Source organism: Microcaecilia unicolor, chromosome 4, assembly GCF_901765095.1.
Source record: "Microcaecilia unicolor chromosome 4, aMicUni1.1, whole genome shotgun sequence".
Lineage (NCBI taxonomy): Eukaryota > Metazoa > Chordata > Amphibia > Gymnophiona > Siphonopidae > Microcaecilia > Microcaecilia unicolor.
In genome coordinates, this window is record NC_044034.1 from 206,248,845 (window position 1) to 206,267,920 (window position 19,076).

Below are 19,076 nucleotides of genomic sequence, written 5' to 3' on the forward strand. Positions count from 1 at the left end.
ACTGGACTTTTTGCAGGAGGGCTTACAAAAAGGCCTAGCTATACAATTCCCTGCGGGTGCAAGTGGCAGCATTATCATGCTATCGAGGGAAAGTCGCTGGCTTGTCCCTTGCTGCTCATCCGGACATTGCCCGATTTCTCAGAGGGGTGCTTAGGCTCCGGCCTCCCGTCCGGTTGCCCTGTCCGGCCTGGAACCTGGGGATGGTTTTGAAGGCTCTCCAGTGTTTGCCCTTCGAGCCGCTTAAGCGAGCTTCGGAGAAGGATGCGACTCTCAAGACTGTCTTTTTGATGGCCATTACATCAGCTAGACACGTGTCTGAGCTGCAGGCGCTGTCCTGTCGGGACCCTTTTCTGCAATTCTCGGAGTCCGGAGTAACGGTACGTAAAGTGCGTTCCTTATTGCCTAAGGTGGTTTCAGCGTTTCACCTGAACCAGCCCATTTTTCTTCCTTCCTTTTCTAGGGAAGAGTTCCCGGACTCCTTTGGGCAGTTACATCTTTTGGATGTCCGCAGGGCGCTGTTTCAGTATCTACAGATGTCAAGTGATTTCAGGATGTCTGATTGCTTTTTAGTCTTGTTGTCAGGTCCTCGGCATGGAGGCCCGGCGTCTAAGGCCATTATAGCACGTTGGGTCAAGGAAGTCATTTTTCCTGCTTATCTGCTTCAGGTCGGTCTCCGCCTGAAGCGTTTAAGGCGCATTCCACGAGAGCGATTTCCTCCTCGTGAGCTGAAACGGGTGCACTCTCTCTTCAAGAGATCTGTAGTGCGGCTACTTAGGCTTCTCAGCTCTCTTTTGTCCGGCATTACAGGCTAGATATTGCAGCGAAGCAGGACGTGATTTTTGGAGCACAAGTGCTTGCTCGCGGTGTGGCCTGTTCCCACCTTAAGTAGGGATTGCTTTTGTACATCCCATCAGTTAATGGATTCATCTGCTGCTGATGACAAGGAAGGGAAAATTAGGTTCTTACCTTGGTAATTTTCTTTCCTTTAGTCACAGCAGATGAATCCATGATCCCTCCCTGTCTGACTTGTTTTTTGTTCAGATCTTTCATGCAGATATATATCTCATTGGGAGAAGTTGGATACCAGTTCTCAAAATTTCTACATGATGTTCTTCTACAGGAGGTTGAGTTCATCCCTCCTTTGTATGGTTATTGCTCCTGTTCTGGGGCGTTTGTTCGCTGTGATGAAAGTTTATGTTATTATACCTTTATGGTTCACTCTGCTTTGGAAATCTCAAATACTGAAGGCAGTTGGGGCTAGCCATCCAAGAGGCACTGTTTTTTCAGTGTTCTCTATCTACACCTGCTGGTAGGCGGATACAACCCATCAGTTAATGGATTCATCTGCTGTGACTAAAGGAAAGAAAATTACCAAGGTAAGAACCTAATTTTCCCTTCCTTTTTATGACATATATTGTGAGCCACATTGAACTAAAGTGATTTGGAAAATGTGAGATACAAATTTTAATAAATGACTAAGGTTTTCTGCCACAGCACACTAAATCTAAAAACCTCCAACTTGCTTTTAAGACTGTTGATGAAATTTGAAGCCAGTTAAGGACAGACATACTTCTTGGTCTGTGGAAAAGGTTTCCAAGGTCTTTGTTTCTTACTTTTTTCTAAGTGAGTCGGATGTAAAAATATTCTCTGTCACTTAGGGGTCCTTTCACAAAGCTGTACTAGTGGTTTTGGCGCAGTAAATGCGATGAAGCCTATTCAATTCCCGTGGGCTTCGTCGGATTTACCGTGCAAGAATCGCTAGCATGACTTTATAAAAGAAGTTGTAAAACTGGGCCTTATTAAATGTTAAGTGTGAGACTTTTTGTGGTCTGTCTACATCTCAGAGTTTGTGAGACAGTTATCTAATCCCCAAATAAGATATGTAACTTAACACTACAACATCCAATGTATAAAATAAAATGCATAATAAAAAAATAATAATAAAAAGGTAATTCAAATGATTAGGTAAAATACTTTTATCTAAGGAGAAGCTAAGTAAAGTCTCACAACACAAGTGATGTCTCTAATGGAGCCCACAAGGGAAGCTTTTCCAGCTTAGAATACGCTTAAAGCTTTTGAGTTGGTCCACTGTACCTGTGCACTACATCTCATGGGACCACCTCAGACTTTCTTTCTACGAAGCCTTTCAAGGGCATGTCACTGGGGCTTGCCTCCATTTTTTTTCCCATTAACATCTTAGTTACGCTTTTGAGGTGCTTTCAAAGTTTCCCTTTTAAAACACAAGCTAATCAGAAGTAAACTTCCATCACAGACTGAAAAGGAACAGAAGGGCACACTTCCCTGTAATTTATCCAGTTGCAAACTATGCCAAAATATTTCACAGGACCCCAAAGTCATCCACAAAGGAAAGATATTCAACATAAAGGGATCTTTCACTTGCTCATCTTCCAATGTGGTATATATCATTCAGTGTAAAAAATGTAACGAAGGATGCTATATTGGAGAAACAGGCCAGATGCTTAAGACAAGATTCAATTTACATAGACATCATATGAACAATACTGGTGCCAGCAGGGTTCCCACGCCTGTTGGTCAACATTTTACAGGACCAGGACACTGTACCAGTGACTTCACAGTGAGAATCCTGAAAGGTAACTTTAAAACCATACAAGAACGTAAGACCTTTGAAGTCAGAATGATTGAATATTTTAACACCCAACAGAAAGGACTTAACAAGGATCTGGGGTTCCTAGCCCATTATAAACCATAAAGCTGTATGTCTCTGTTGATCACCCTCCCCTCACCTATCCACACCCATCCTGTTAGAATATCAATGATATGATTTGATGTTCCCATGCATACTTCCTACCCACCCCACTCCTCCCACCCTGTCAGACTGTCATAGTAATGCTTGAATGTTTTCACTTATATACACTGTCAGCTAGCACATTTGCTTATTTCCGATCTGAGGAAGAAGGGCAACCTTCGAAAGCTAATCAAGAAATGTATTAAGTTATGTCCAATAAAAAAGGTATCATCTTATTTTCTTTTCCATGTTTTATTTTGTTTGATTTCTATTGATAACCTTAAGAGTGGACTAACACGGCTACCACACTCCTCTACTAAAAAGATGGGGAGATTCTGTTTTATGTTAGACCTTAGACCTAAGGACCCTGAACAAGTTCCTAGTAAGAGGGAAGGGAAGGAAATTTAGCTCATACCTTTTTCAATTGTAGCTCAAGGTGAGTTACATTCAGGTACAGTAGGTATTTTCCTGTCCCCAGAGGGCTTACAGTCTGAGTATACTAGAGGCATTGGAGGGCTAAGTGACATGCCCAAGATCACAAGGAGCCACGGTGGAATTTGAACCAAGCTTCCCTGTTCTCAGCTGTTTTCTTCAAAATGGAGAGTGGTTTTGTTTTCTGGATTTAAAGGAGTGTTACATTCATATTGAGAAATATCCCAATTACAAACAGTATCTCAAACATCATAGGAAAATATCACCACCAGTATCAGGTACTGCTATATGTCCTCATGTTGACTCCTTGAGTATTCACAAAATGTTTTGTGATTCTAGCAGTGTATCTTTGTAGACTGGGGGTGCACATGTTTCTCCGAGGATAAGCAGGCTTACAATTCTCACAAGCAGGTAGATGCATCCCGCATTGCCCGGGTTCGGCAATATGCCAAAGAAAAAACAAGAGCTTTCTGGAATGCGAGCAGCACTCCACTGCGCATGCGCTAGTGCCTTCCTGTCCCTCTTCGCAACCGTGCCGGCTTAGTTTAGCTTTTTCCGTGTGAGGAGCAGCTGCTTTTTACGGTGGCTCCTCACGTATCCAGTCAGAGTGTTTTGTGCTTTTTCAAGTGCCTTCGGCAGTTTTTTTGCTACCCCGCTCTTTTGTTCTTCTTTTGTTTAAAAAAAAAAAAGTTTTCCTTTATTTTTTAGTTTCCTTTATTTTTCGACGCGGGCCACTTTTAGGCCTACCCAGTTGGGCTGTTTTGTGCTTTTCCCCTCTTTTTCAGGCACCATTGTGTCTTTTAATTTGGTATCTGTGGTTTTTCCTTCCATGTCCATGAAGACTCCCAGTAGCTTCAAGCGTCTCGGGAAAAGACACCCATTCTTGGTGTCTCTAGTGCCTGGGGCCTGACCATAGCCCAGCCAACTGTGCCTTCATATGAAAAAGAGGACTTGGGTTTCCTGAGAGGCTTAGTGTGCCAAGAGACAGGCAGAGCTCCGGAGTCTCAATGCGTGCATGAGACGATGGTGCAGGAGGGAGGATTTTAGATTTGTTAGGAACTGGGCAACATTCTGAGGAATTTATGTATTTTAAATTTTCCGATAATTCCAGAAATAAGTGCTACAGAATTATTTAAGAAATATTTGATTGATATCCTGCAATACTCTCCTAATCTTATTCCTCCATTAAATAAAATATACTACTTACCTATACCTCAGAAACAAGGAGAGCATGAAAAGGAATCACAAGCACAATTTCTAACTCAACCAAGAGAACCAGGTTTTCAAGATCTTACAGCATTTCTAGAACAGTCAACTATTGAGGCAACAAATCGTCAGACTCTTATTAGTTTCCCTGGTTTTTGAACAGGACTTAAACTCTATCTTGAAATTATACTTTAAAAATTAATTAACAATTTTTCATGGGGATAGAATTTGGATATGCCCCAATGTAGTCAAATCTACACAACAGAGAAGAAGAGCCTTTTTGGCATTAAGAGAAGAAACAAAAGCTTTGGGAGTGAGATTTCTACTTGCATACCCATGTAAATGTGTAATACGCTATATGGATAACAAATACTTTTTTTTTTAACCTGAACAACTTAGAACTTTTTTTGATTTAAAAAAACTGACCAAATAGACTTTAGACTATGAAGATGATCTGTGATTAATCAATATATAGGAATAAGCGTGGAATCACCAGGCCTTTTGCGTGTTTAATTTACCTATAATATTCTCCTTTATAATGTTCGTCCCCCAAGTAACATAATATTGGTGGTCTAAGAAAGAGCTGAAGTGCTTAATTGAAAAAGTTTTTGCTTTATTCCTTTTTTTCATTGTTGGTCTCTGAATTTCTGTATACAAGATTTAAGCTTGTAAATGATTATAAAAATTTATATAACAAAAAAAGAATACACAAGGCTGGCCATACAGGACTCAAAGATAAAGGGAAGCCACTCGTAAGAATATATAAGGCTGTGCCACACAGCACTCAAGGGTAAAGGGAAGCCAATCATAAGTGTCATGTCCCCTACCTCAACGCAAGCGGCGTCCGCGGGCTGCATGAGGTCCCGTAGATGCACACACTTGACTGGCACTGCCTGAGCCATGTGTGTGTAGTCCTCTCTGGGTTTGTTCAGAGAGTGGTGGTTGCAGGCTCCTTAATTGCTTTGCTTCCATGCACCTGTTTCTGCTCTCTCTCTGCCTGGCTTCCAGGCTCCTTGATTGCTTTGCTTCCACCCACCTAGGAATGCTCTTCCTCTGCCTGGCTTCCCTTCCTTCTCTCATATTGGTCTTCCGGTTGCTCCTTCCCCTGCTCTTGTCCTGTGACTGTGCCCCTTCTCCCTGCTGATGTCAGATGCCAGCACTTTATCAGCTGAGCTCTCCCTGGACTCCATGCTTCGGCTTCTACTTTTGTACATAAGTACATAAGTAATGCCATACTGGGAAAAGACCAAAGGCCCATCAAGCCCAGCATCCTGTCCCCGACAGCGGCCAATCCAGGTCAAGGGCACCTGGCAGCTTCCCAAACGTACAAACATTCTATACATGTTATTCCCGAAATTGTGGATTTTTCCAAGTCCATTTAGTAGCAGTCTATGGACTTATCCTTTAGGAAACCGTCCAAACCCTTTTAAAACTCTGCCAAGCTAACCGCCTTCACCACATTCTCCGGCAACGAATTCCAGAGTTTAATTACGCGCTGGGTGAAGAAACATTTTCTCCTGTTTGTTTTAAATGGTACTACACTGTAGTTTCATCGCATGTCCCCTAGTCCTACTATTTTTGGAAAGCATGAACAGACACTTGACATCCACCTGTTCCACTCCACTCATTATTTTATATACATCTATCATGTCTCCCCTCAGCTGTCTCTTCTCCAAGCTGAAAAGCCCTAGCCTCCTTAGTCTTTCTTCATAGGGAAGTCATCCCATCCCCGCTATCATTTTCGTTGCCCTTCGCTGCACCTTTTCCAATTCCACTATATCTTTCTTGAGATGCGGCGACCAGAATTGGACACAATGGAACGATACAACAGCATTATAATATCCTCACACCTGTTTTCTATACCTTTCCTAATAATACCCAACATTCTATTCGCTTTCCCAGCCGCAGCAGCACACTGAGCAGAAGGTTTCAGTGCGACGACACCCAGATCCCTTTCTTGGTCCGTAACTCCTAACGTGGAACCTTGCATGACGTAGCTATAATTCGGGTTCTTTTTTCCCACATGCATCACCTTACACTTGCTCACATTAAACGTCATCTGCCATTTAGCTGCCCAGTCTCCCAGTCTCGTAAGGTCCTTCTCTAATTTTTCACAATCCTCTCGCGAATTAACGACTTTGAATAAGTTTGTGTCATCAGCAAATTTAATTACCTCGCTAATTACTCCCATCTCGAAATCATTTATAAATATATTAAAGAGCAGCGGTCCTAGCACAGACCCCTGAGGAACCCCACTAACTACCCTTCTCCATTGTGAATACTGCCCATTTAATCCCACTCTCTGTTTCCTATCCTTCAACCAGTTTTAATCCACAATAGGACATTACCTCCTATCCCATGACCCTCCAATTTTCTCTGTAGCCTTTCATGAGGCACCTTGTCAAACGCCTTTTGAAAATCCAGATACACAATATCAACTGGCTCCCCTTTGTCCACGTTTGTTTACTCCTTCAGAGAATTGAAGTAAAATGGTCAGGCAAGATTTCCCCACACTAAAGCTGTACTGACTTGGTCTCAGTAATCCATGTCCTCGGATGTGCTCTGTAATTTTGTTTTTAATAATAGCCTCTACCATTTTCCCTGGCACAGACGTCAGACTCACCGGTCTATAATTTCCCGAATCTCCCCTGGAACCTTTTTTAAAAATTGGCGTTACATTGGCCACCCTCCAATCTTCCGGTACCACGCTCGATTTTAAGGATAAATTGCATTTCACTAACAGTAGCTCCGCAAGTTCATTTTTCAGTTCTATCAGTACTCTAGGATGAATACCATCCGATCCAGGTGATTTGCTACTCTTCAGTTTGCCGAACTGCCCCATTACATCCTCCAGGCTTACTGTGAATTCAGTAAGTTTCTCTGACTCGTCTGCTTGAAATACCATTTCCGACACTGGTATCCCACCCAAATCTTCCTCGGTGAAGACCGAAGCAAAGAATTCATTTAATCTTCATTTAATGTCTTCCTTGAGCGCCCCTATTACCCCTTGGTCATCCAGCGGCCCAACCGATTCTTTTGCTGGCTTCCTGCTTTTAATATACCGGAAAAATGTTTTTACTTTGTTTTTTTGCCTCTACTGCTATCTTTTTTTCGTAATCCCTCTTGGCCTTCTTTATCTGCGCCTTGCATTTGCTTTGACACTCCTTATGCTGCTTTTTGTTATTTTCAGACGGTTCCTTCTTCCATTTTCTGAAGGCGTTCCTTTTAGCCCTAATAGCTTCCTTCACCTCACTTTTTAACCACGCCGGCTGTCTTTTGGACTTCCGTCTTCCTTTTCTAATTCGCGGAATATGTTTGGCCTGGGCCTCCAGGATGGTATTTTTGAATAGCATCCACGCCTGTTGTACAGTTTTTACCCTCTCAGTTGCCCCTCTAAGTTTTTTTCTTTACCGTTCTTCTCATTTTATCATAGTCTCCTTTTTTTAAAGTTAAACGCTAGTGTATTTGACTTCCTATGTATAGTTACTTCAAGATTGATATCAAAACTGATCATATTATGATCACTGTTATCAAGCAGCCCCAGTACCATAACGTTCCCCACCAGATTATGCGCTCCACTAAGGACCAAGTCTAGAATTTTTCCTTCTCTCGTCGGCTCCTGCACCAGCTGCTCCATAAAACTGTCCTTGATTTCATCAAGGAATTGTACCTCTCTAGTGTGTCCCGATGTCACATTTGCCCAGTCTATATTTGAGTAAATTGAAGTCACCCATTATTATCGCATTGCCCATTTTGTTTGCGTCTCTGATTCCTTTTATCATTTCTGCGTCTATCTGCTCATCCTGGCGAGGCGCACGGTAGTACACTCCTATCACTGTCCTTTTCCTTTTTCTACATGGAATTTCAACCCACAATGATTCAAAGGTGTGATTTGTGTCCTGCTGAATTTGTAATCTATCTGAGTCAAGGCTCTCATTAATATACAATGCTACCCCTCCACCAGTCCGGTCCACCCTATCACTACGATATACTTTGTACCCCTGTATGACAGTGTCCCACTGGTTATCCTCCTTCCACCAGGTCTCAGTAATGCCTATTATATCCAATTTTTCATTTAGTGCAATATATTCCAACTCTCTCATCTTATTTCTTAGACTCCTAGCATTTGCATATAGACATTTCAGAGTATGTTTGTTGTTCCTATTTGCATGATGCTTAGTGCTTGACACTATTGATTTCCCATCTTTTGTTTCTAACTCTGTAGTCTGCTTCTTATCTACTGGTCCCTCGTTGCTGACTTTGCCTGTACCTGGATTACCCTTCTGTCTGCCGCCTGCCTACTGACTTTCGCCTGTACTTGGATTACTCTCTTGCCTGCTGCCTGCCTACTGATGTTCGCCTGTACCTGGATTACTCCCTTGCCTGCCGCCTGCCTACTGACTTTCACCTGCATCTGGATTACTCTCTTGCCTGCCTACTGACTGCCGCTTGTACCTGGATTACTCTCTTGACCTGCTGCCTGCCTGGCCGATACATTCATCGCCCCGCTTTCAGCTCCGTCCCATAAGTCCTGCAAGCTGCCTGCACCTAGGGGCTCAACCTCTGGGGAACGGCGGTCAGCGCAGGTGAAACCCGGGGTTGTCTAGCCACCAAGCAGAACCTGGTCCAAGTTTTGGGCTCAGCAGCGCTCTATTTGGTACAAGAACTCACAAGTCTGACATAAGAATACACAAAGCTGTGCCACAGAGTCAAACAACAGACACTAGACACAAAGGGAAAAGCAAACAGACAGGGAAAGCTGCCTTTACGTACACAAATCAGGTAAGAAGCAATGCTCACAAGGATCAGGAGACAAGCACAGCAGACAAAGAGTTAAAGCAAGCTAAATGGAAAGGTTGCTTCTAAAACACAAATCAGCAAGAAGCAGGGCTTACACTGCAGTCAGAGGTTTAAAGCAAACAAAGGGAAAAGCAAACAATGTTCTTACCAGAACTCAGCCAGGAAGGGAAAGGCAGGCAGAGACAGAGCACACCCAGCTGCATGGGAGCAAAGTAATCAAGGAAAGCAGCTGGGCTGGCAGCAATGGGCTCTCTGAACAGTGAAAGGTAACAAGGGAAACCATTTGATTGTAAGCTCCTTTGAGCAGGGACCGTCTTTCTTTGTTAAACTGTACAGCGCTGCGTAACCCTAGTAGCGCTTTAGAAATGTTAAGTAGTAGTAGTAAACCACACAAGGAAACAGAACAGGCTTATGCTGGAGAGCCTAGACAACAAGGAAGGAATCTATTCAGGTTCAAACCAAAACCACACATAGAGAAACAGAACAGGGCTTTGCTTGTGGAAGCAAAGTTAACAGGCGGGTAATCCATACAGGTTTAAAGCAGAACAACACACACAGAGAAACAGAAGAGGGCTTTGCTTGAGAGCAAACCTAATGCAAACCTAATAGGGAAGTAATCCATACAGATTCAAACCAAAACCACTCACACAGGGCTCAGGGCTGTGCCCAAAGACACAGCATAACAAGAAGACCAGTTTCCTCAGAATCAAACAACAGTACAACAAGAAAAAGGAAAGTAGACCTGTTGCAAAGGCAACGCAGGAAAGCTCCCTGGGTCCTTATAAATGATGTCACAAGTAGGAAATGAAGCAGGGAGACCAAAGCGAGGCTTGGCTTCAGGGACACCAAAGCAAGGGTTGGCCAGCAAGAAGAACAACAACAGGAAAAAAGGCAGACTGGAGAGGTCACAGAGTTAGATACAGAGAAACAGTAGGTCTGGACATAAGGACACGGCCACAACCATGACAGAATTCGTTGAAACTCAAGCAAGACTGCGGAACTTTGATTCTGATCGTGCCCTACTGGCCGCGACAGGTTTGGTTCTCTCTTTTTCTGGAGTCCTCCGAAGAACCGTGGAGATTGGATTGCTTTCTGACCCTCATCACTCAGAACAAGATGTTGCTTCTACATCTCAACCTCCAGTCTCTGGCTCTTACGGCCTGGATGTTGAGAGCCTAGAATTCGCTTCCTTGGGTTTTTCGGAGGGTGTCTCCTGGGTCTTGCTGGCTTCCAGGAAAGATTCCACTAAGAGGGGTTATTCTTTTAAATGGAGGAGGTTTGCCATCTGGTGTGACATCATGGCCATAGATCCTCTTTCTTGTCCTGCTTGAATACCTTCTACACTTATCAGAGTCTGGTCTCAAGACCAACTCCGTAAGGGTTCACCTTAGTGTAGTTAGTGCTTATCAAAGGTTTATACAGAACAGAAACAAAGTTTCTTGTGCGGTTAAGTTATTGGAGGTAACAATCCAAACAATATGAAATGATACTTCCTAAGTCTGCAAACGGCAGTTTAGGCGAAAATTTCTTAACCGCACAAGAAACTTTGTTTCTGTTCTGTATAAACCTTTGGAACACTTTTAAGGCTCCTGAAGCAGGCGCATAGACGCCGAAACATGGCTGCTGTGTCGAGCCGCTTGATGTTCCTTAGTAAAGACTTTGCAGTGTTATACGTCTCCCTGGTTGATTGAAAGGGCCAGATCATCCTTCTCCTCCTTTTCTTGCAGTACTTTGATGTAGGAAATGGGGGTTCCTCCACTTTCTGTGGATGCTCCTCGTTTTCTGTTTTATTCTGTTCCAGGCTGCACTCTCATCTAGTTGTATAGAGTTTCAGGTTAATCTGCGTTATGTTCTCGACGTTGCAAGGCCTATTTGACCAATGTTTGTTGTTTTGGGTGAGCCTGGATGCTAGGGATTCTCCACTTGTGAGATTATTGGAGCCTGCTTGTCCTCGGAGAAAGCGAAGATACTTACCTGTAGCAGTTATTCTCCGAGGACAGCAGGCTTCTTATTCTCATAATCTCACCCACCTCCCCTTGGAGTTGTCTTTTGGTTTTTGTTTTATCTAGTATTTTGCTTTTGTATTAAACTAAGCCGGCGCGGTCATGCTGTGGGTGAGAAGGCACTGGCGCATGTGCTGTGGAGCGCTGCTCGTGCTTCTGAAAGCTCTTGTTTTTTTTCTTTGGCATATTGCCAAACCTGGGCAATGTGGGATGTGTCTACCCATTTGTGAGAATATGGCAGATCCTTGATTTGTGGCTTAAGGCGGCAGATGCTGCCTAAAAAAGGATTAAATCCATTCTGGCATCTGAGTCCCCTGATCCACCACCATACTAATAATGGTAATACTGGTGGATCTGTCCGCTGCATGTAGCCTCAGGAGGATCCAAGAAAGGATTGGATGGAATAACTGAGGGCGTCGGAATAGGTATAGGTGCAACAACAGGTGCAGGGACAAGCTGAGAAGGAGGCTGATACGATGGCGCGGTTGTTACCCCTATAGCTGCACTTCTCAAAGGCGACCTGTCTTTGACCCATCTGAAAGACCTCCGACCCTGCCCTTCAGACCACTTTCCGATGCTCCGTGCTGATTGTGTTCCCACACCTCTGCTACCTGACGTCTCCCTGGACTCTACCACACCTGCCTAATTGTTATTTGGACTTTGACATTTGTATTGCTTTCCACAGCATCCTTATTTGGACATTTTGGACTTTACTTTGAATATGAAACCTGCTACAGGTAAGTATCTTTGCTTTTCCCTGTTTGGATGTTTAGCCAGTAAAATGCACATCTCGAAAAGAGGCAGAAAGATCCGTATAAACTACCCCAAGTCCCAATTAAGCCTGTCACAACAATTGGAATTCATTGGAGCTCTGCTAGTCATGACTTGGTCAAAAACCTTTTTACAGTAGCGGAGGATCACCAATCTAGTAGTCATAGTGGTAGAGCTCCAAAAGAATTGGCAAGCATCAGCATGGAACATGTTGAGAGTATTGGGGCACATGGCCTTAATGGTGCATATAATTCTCCTGACTTGAGTCAAAATGCCTGCAGTGGATTCAAGCCGCTCAAAGGCTGTGGGACATTATATCTGTCTAAAGGCCTTTTTGAGATTCTCTGTCCTGGTGGATGGTGCAGTCCAATTTGGCAAGAGGCATTCCCTTCCAAATACTTTAGGTTTGTAGTTACACCAAGAAACCCCATAAGATAAATTTCCTGGAATTGAGAGTAATACGGAACATTCTAAAGGTTTCTAGAGATTTGTTGGCCAACAAAATTATTTTGATACAAAAGGACAATCAAGTATATTACATTAACAAGCAGTGAGCAACAGGACCATACCTCCTGTGCAGGGAAGCCGTCAGGATGTGTAATTGGACCATTTCTTACAGCTTGACCCTCAGAGCTAGCTACCTGGCAGAAAAGGACAACTCCCTGACGAACAGGCTGAGTCATGTCATAAGACCACATGAGAATGGTCCTTGGACAAGGATGTAGTTCAAATAATAATTTGAGAGTGTTGCACTCTCTCAATAGATCTTTTGACCACTTCTTAGAAGAAGATCAAATTTCAAGTTTTATTCATATTTACTATCCCTCCCATCAAAACATATCTGGGCGGCCTACAATCTAAAAATAGAGTAAAGGGAGAGGAAAATTAGAGGAAGGGGTGGGGAAGAACTACAGTTTTCGATAGGACAGAGAAGAAGGTGATAGAGAAGGGAGAGATTTTCTGGTCTGTTCGGTCTGACAAGCTCATCCCTATGGACGACAACAGGGGAATTGGGATTAGTGTCACAGATTCAGGTATGCTGTGCCCTTGGACCACAGCCGATGCTGTGGCAGACAAGTCACCTGGGCTGGCACAGGGCAAGAGTCGGAACAAATCAGGACTAGGCAAGACTTGGCTAGGCTAGACAGGACTTAAAGCAAGGCAGAGGTAAAAAGGTACAATTAACAAGACAAGGACCGGATCCAGATGAGGCAAGGAAAGCAAGGCAAAGGGGCTAGAACTGGAATCCAGACAGGACAAGGCAAGACTCTACTAGATTAAAACTGGGACTGGGACCCAGGCAATACAAGGCAAGACATAGAACTAGATTAAAACTGGGTCCAGAAAAGGGCAAAACAAGGACAAGGCAAGGACTGGACGGAATGAGACAATGCAAGGCTAGGTACAAAGCACAACAGACAAAGCAGGGCAGGAGCTAGGCAACAAGAATAAACAGAAGCAAGACTATAAACAAGGCAGGAACATGAACCAGGAACAAACACAGGAACCAGGAACAGATTTGGCTTGGCAGGCTCAGGAATCAGGAACAGACTTGGCTTGGCAGGATCAGGAATCAGAACAGACTTGGCTTTGCAGGAACAGGAAGCAGGAACAGACTGCTTGGCAACAGGAATAGACTTAGGAATCAGGAACAGGCTTGGCAGGATCAGGAACAGACTTGGCTTGGCAACAGGAGCACGCTTGGCAGGAACAGGAATCAGGAACATACTTGGCTTGGCAACAGGAATCTGAATCGGGAACTGACTTGGCTTGGCAACAGGAACAGGAATTGGGAACAGATTTGGCTTGGCAACAGGAACACACTTGGCTTGGCAAGAACAAGGTAAAGGGGATCCACACAAAGAAGCAAAGCAAGGCTGGGCCAAACGGCCACTGAAAAAGGGAAGCCACATAGAGAAGCAAGGCGGTGCAGCACAGCCACTCAGATTCAAACAGATACAGCAAGCACAGGGTAAAGGGGAACCACACAAAGAGGCAGGGTTTTCAGGTGCAAGACTCAGAAACACAGGAACAAGCATTCAGGGACAAGACTCACAAGAACAAAGCCGGGCAGGAATCAAGGCATACAAGAAAGGCATTTAGGGACAAGGTTTGCAAAAGCAAGGCTTTCAAGAACATGATTCAGAAACAAGGCTTTCAGGTACAAGACTCAGAAACACAAGAACAAGCATTCAGGGACAAGACTCACAGGAACAAAGCCAGGCAGGAATCAAGGCATGGGAATAAAGCCAAGCAGGACTTGGATCCAAACAGGGAACACGAAGACAAGGTTAAAAGACCTGTTGCAAAGGCACAAGGCATGAGAGTTCCAAGGTGCTTTATAAAGGACTTTGCTGATGATATCACAACTTGGAATGAGGCTTGGATAGCAGGAACACCAGATAGCAGATGCATCAATGCAGGGACAAGGCAGTCCGGAGAAGCCACAGAGCCAGATCACTGGAAAAAAGGTGTCTGGGCACGGCCACAGCCAGCCGTGACAATTAGGAGTAGGCATCAGAGAAGAGAAACGTTTTTAGGTCTGTTTTAAAATTGTCGAGAGATGTGTGGTGTTGGAAGTGTTGTGGTAATTTGTTCCAGTGTTCTGGACCTTGAATCAAGAAAATTGCATTTCTGGTATGTTGTTGAATTATTTCTCTGCAGGATGGTACAACCAAAAGGTTTTGTAAGGATGATCATAGATTTCTTGAGGTCCAGTAGGGAGTTAGTAGATGGGAGAGAGATGGTGGTTCCCCTGACTGACTGTAGTAAACCAATTTTGTAATCATCCTACCAATATTCTTTCCAAGGTTTTTCCTTAAGGAGCTTTAAGAAGAGGGTGAGATTTCTGTGGGTAAAGAATCTGGCCCCACAGTAGTCAGGCACTTTCACAGAAAGGAGCTCTGATTACCAAGTCCCTAGAAGTGTTTAGTATTTCTCCTTCAACAGTTCAGGAACCCTCTTCTATAGGGGATCCCATTCCAGAGGAGATTAGAGAGTCCTCTAAGGTTTCCCTGTGGAGTGGAGGGAATAGTCTTATGGATAGTGCAGCAGAGAGACCAGGGTTCAAATCCCATTGATGCTACTTATGGCCTTGGACGAGTCACTTTACTTTCCATTGCCTCAGGTACAAACTTAGATTGTAGGTCCTCTGGAGACAAGGGCATACATTTAGGTAAAGTAGGTAACTCGCCTTGAACTATCACTAGAAAGGCATGAGCTATTTAAAAAATAAAAAAGCCATTCAATCTCTCATAGGAGTCTCCCTAAGGCAAGGCTCTGTGTTGGTCAGGCTGTGACCAAACTCTATCCTCCAGTGCCTTAGAGGCAAATTGAGGAGCTAGAGAACTTATTTATTTATTATCTCATTTATACCCCACATTTTCCCAACTGTGTCAGGCCCAATGTGGCCGCAAAGGCGGCCGCCAATACAGTAAATTAAGCTAATACATCATTAAACCTGCTTTTAGTGAAGTCCGCTGAAGTTTAAGCTTTGTTATGGACTTGATTACCCCCGCTGCTAAGGTGAAACCATCTCCTGAAAAGGTGCAGGTTGGAAAGGTGGGGAGGTTCTACCACTCAACAATAAGGAGACTACTGAGGGAGATACTGAATTTAATGTTCCGACAGAGGAGCCACCGCCTTTTACATGATAGTCCATAGGATCTCTTAGTGGTGTGTTGGCTGTACCACCTTGACCTCCATTTTGCTTCCCTATATGGATCGAGCAGCAGTCCCTACTCCTTCCTCCTCAGATGGCTCCAAAGGGGCTTGGTCACGCTCCTTCAGGCACGTGGCTTTGTTCTGCGGCAGGACAGAGTTCTTATAGGCGTCAAAAGGACCAGCAGTTGATATCACTCATAGCTCTTCTGCCCATGGGAGTGCCTGCAACCAGGATCGCATATTTCCTCTGAGAAGTAGATGTCGGCCCCCACCCCCTATTATTTTCTTTATGATCATTTCTTATCCTCAGAACTGACTGAATGACTGTCAGAGCATGAGCTCATATTTGAAATTAAGTCCCCTGATTCAGGCCATGCTGAAAAACCTGATGATCTTGTAGACATATACAATTGAACATAATGTGTTTGAGGCTATGTTGGTGCTATTCTGTTTTATGTTTGTAGTATATGTACTTTGTGGTGTGTTGTATGGTGTGATATGCTTTTGAAGATTTGTATTTAATAAAAGATTTTATCTAATCATTTTAGCTAGCATTTAAACATTTTTTTTTTAATTTTGCATTTTATTTAATTAGATGTTGTCTTATTTAGATGTTTATCTTATTTGGGGATTAGATAATTATCCCCATTGCTCTCTATGTATTTTCACTTTATTTTGGATGGGGCAGAATAAGAAGTGTTTGTAGATCAGCTTAAAAAGTATACTACTTTTGTAATAAAACCTAGGGATTATGTTCTGTAAGGTGAATGTGTCTGGCTGATGAGATCAGGCTGTCAGTATTTAGTGGTTGTTCAGTGTGGGATAGTAAGTGTGTGCCTGCTGTTTTGCATGGGATGAGATTGATAAAGAGCAATTCTATAACCTGGGTGCCCATATTTATGCACCCTTGGGCACGTAAATATACATTTACCCAGCACAGTGCCGAAGTGCTATTCTGCAACAGCATACACATACCTAGTCAGAGCTCGAGTGGGGCTCCCAAAAAATGTATATATCTTACACATCCCTGTCATATTTCTGTGCCCACACTTTGCCAGATGTAAATGTTAGGCAAGCCCATATGGGGTTATGCTATTATCCTATAATGGAACCTGGGCTTCCAGATGCTGTTCCAGAATAGGCTTCCACCGGGCATACTTGGGGCACCTAAATGGAGGTGCGTGCACAGTTGTAGAATTGGCCCCATAATATCTGTCTGTTGTAGATGGGACAGGGCTGGAAGTGTCTTGCTGTTGCCCAGGAAAGGATGTGATAAGAGGTGTCCATCACTCTTTTGTGGGTGTATTAGAAGATATTCTTTGAAGTGTATGCAACGCACAGAATTCTTCATGTTCTTCATGAAAGCTGCTTATCTGATTAACCTTTCTGTGTTCTTTTAATCCCTTCCCTACCCTAATGCTCATCCTTGCCTTCCCTTTTCAGAACCTGCGTTGGAAAAGCAACAGTCTCTTCATCTGGACTGATGGGCTTCTGACTCTTTTTGTGTTCCAAAGACTGGGTAAGGACTTAATGGGATTATTCTTTATGCGCCTAAGTATGTCAACAGTAAGATTTGTACTAACCTAGTCAGTTTATAGTGTAGTTTCTGTAACCTCCAGTTGGGAGTGGAAAACTATATTTACAAAAATTTAGCTTGTGCTAAAGTTTTAAGGAGCTGAAAAAGACATTTTTAGGGATATTTTTTGCTCTTCCCTTCCGTCTACCTTTGCCTCCTGCTATTTACCTCCAGCCTGTCTTTCTCTGTAGCCCAGTAGAAGCGGCTGTATAACTCCAGTCTCAGTCTTTCTGTGTGGGCCTAGAGACAGGCACTGAATCTTGAGTGCTCAGGCATGTTCTAGCTCCGTTTCCATTCACCAGTTTTATTTCCAGGTGCAACTTTGTTTGGTGTACTCACAGCTTCCTTAAACTTACCATACCTAAACTTTTGCTCCACTCTGTACTTAAGGTTTCTGATTCTATGGTCTTATTTTGAAGGCAACTAAGAGCTTTTTCAGTTCTGATCCAGTGCTGATCCAGGGGCATTCCAACGATGCCATCGGAGTAAAAAGGGATGAACACTCAAGGGAGTGTTCATTCCCTTTTACTCCGATGGCATCGTTGGAATGCCCCTGGACAGACCATTTGTAGGGGTGGGGGTGGTCCATAGACCATTATTAAATTGACTTGGGGAAAATCCACTGCTTATTTCTGGGATAAGCAGCATAAAATGTATTGAACTTTTTCATGATCTTGCCAGGTATTTGTGACCTGGATTGGCCACTGTTGGAAACAGGATGCTGGGCTTGATGGACCTTTGGTCTGTCCCAGTGTGGCAATACTTATATACTTATGAGATTCGGTTTTATCCAGAACCTCAAAATACACAACAACGTGTTTTATTGTAGTTTTCTGGTTATAACCAAGAATCAGAAGCCCTGCGGGCCAGTTTGGGTGAAAGAATCTCCAGGTAGGTGAAAAAGAGGGTCGGGATTGCTGTAACTATAACAAGTAGAGTGTTGTATTGTTTTTTTTCTGTTTTGCCAGCAGCTGTACTGTATTATGTATTGTAATACAAGAGTGCATACTGCAGAAGACACAGGAGTGCCATGAAATTTTGGGCAGACACAGAGCTGAGTGTTCTGATGTTTTGATTCCTTTCTTGCTTTCCAGTGGCTGTGTTATACTATTACTTCTACAAGAGGACAGCAGTGTGCCTTGGAGACCCACGGTTTTATGAAGATTCACTATGGCTGCGCAAAGAGTTTTCTCGTGTTCGTAGCTGACCACCCTTGTGGCTCATACAGTGACACAGGATCCTGATAATGTCACCAGCTCTGCCAGTACAGCCTGGTCAAGTCTTTTAAACACCTACTCTGAATGGATTTTAAAGTTTTTGATGAACCATGGAACCACACAGGCACTATAAAAGATTGTATACATCTCATCCAGTGATTTCTCTTGTTTATAGTTGAGAATCTTGAGCGTAAAGAACTTTGTAAAGTTGATGAGTATGCATGTAGAGTGTAATAATGCACATGTAATTTTAATGTAATGTGTAATAGCATAAAAATATTGAAATTGTGTACACAAATTACAGAAATGGAGAATAAATGCATTTCTGTTTATAAATACAGTCATCTTTATTTCAGTGATGGATGATTTATTTCATTGCCAAATCAAAGATATTGATTTCTTTTTAGCTTCCTCCCTAGTCCATCTGTCCTCAAGTTGAGAAGACTGCACATTCTGCTTTTAGGCCATTATTTTTTTTTATCATCCATGCCATGCCAGACCAGTTGAAACAGAAAAGAACTGGGTTAGGTCCCTGTGCCAGCAGGAACGCTAGAGAAAAACAGCTGAGCTGACTTCACTCCTGTTATTGAGGACTGGTGCTGCCTTCAGCTCATCAATATTTCTCTGGTTTCAGCAGATGG

The 19,076-nt window shown here is 43.3% G+C and overlaps 1 protein-coding gene across 1 annotated transcript in view; it reads left to right on the forward strand.

Moving 5' to 3' along the window:
* Positions 1-18,741, forward strand: part of TMEM138 (transmembrane protein 138) — a 59,061-nt gene extending 40,320 nt beyond the window's left edge. Inside the window, exons 5-6 of the mRNA XM_030199512.1 lie at positions 17,086-17,161; positions 18,313-18,741. Of these exons, the coding sequence (XP_030055372.1) occupies positions 17,086-17,161; positions 18,313-18,425 (189 nt within the window). The 3' untranslated portion in view covers positions 18,426-18,741. The remainder of the gene's footprint in view (positions 1-17,085; positions 17,162-18,312) is intronic.
* The last annotated feature ends 335 nt before the right edge of the window (positions 18,742-19,076 follow it).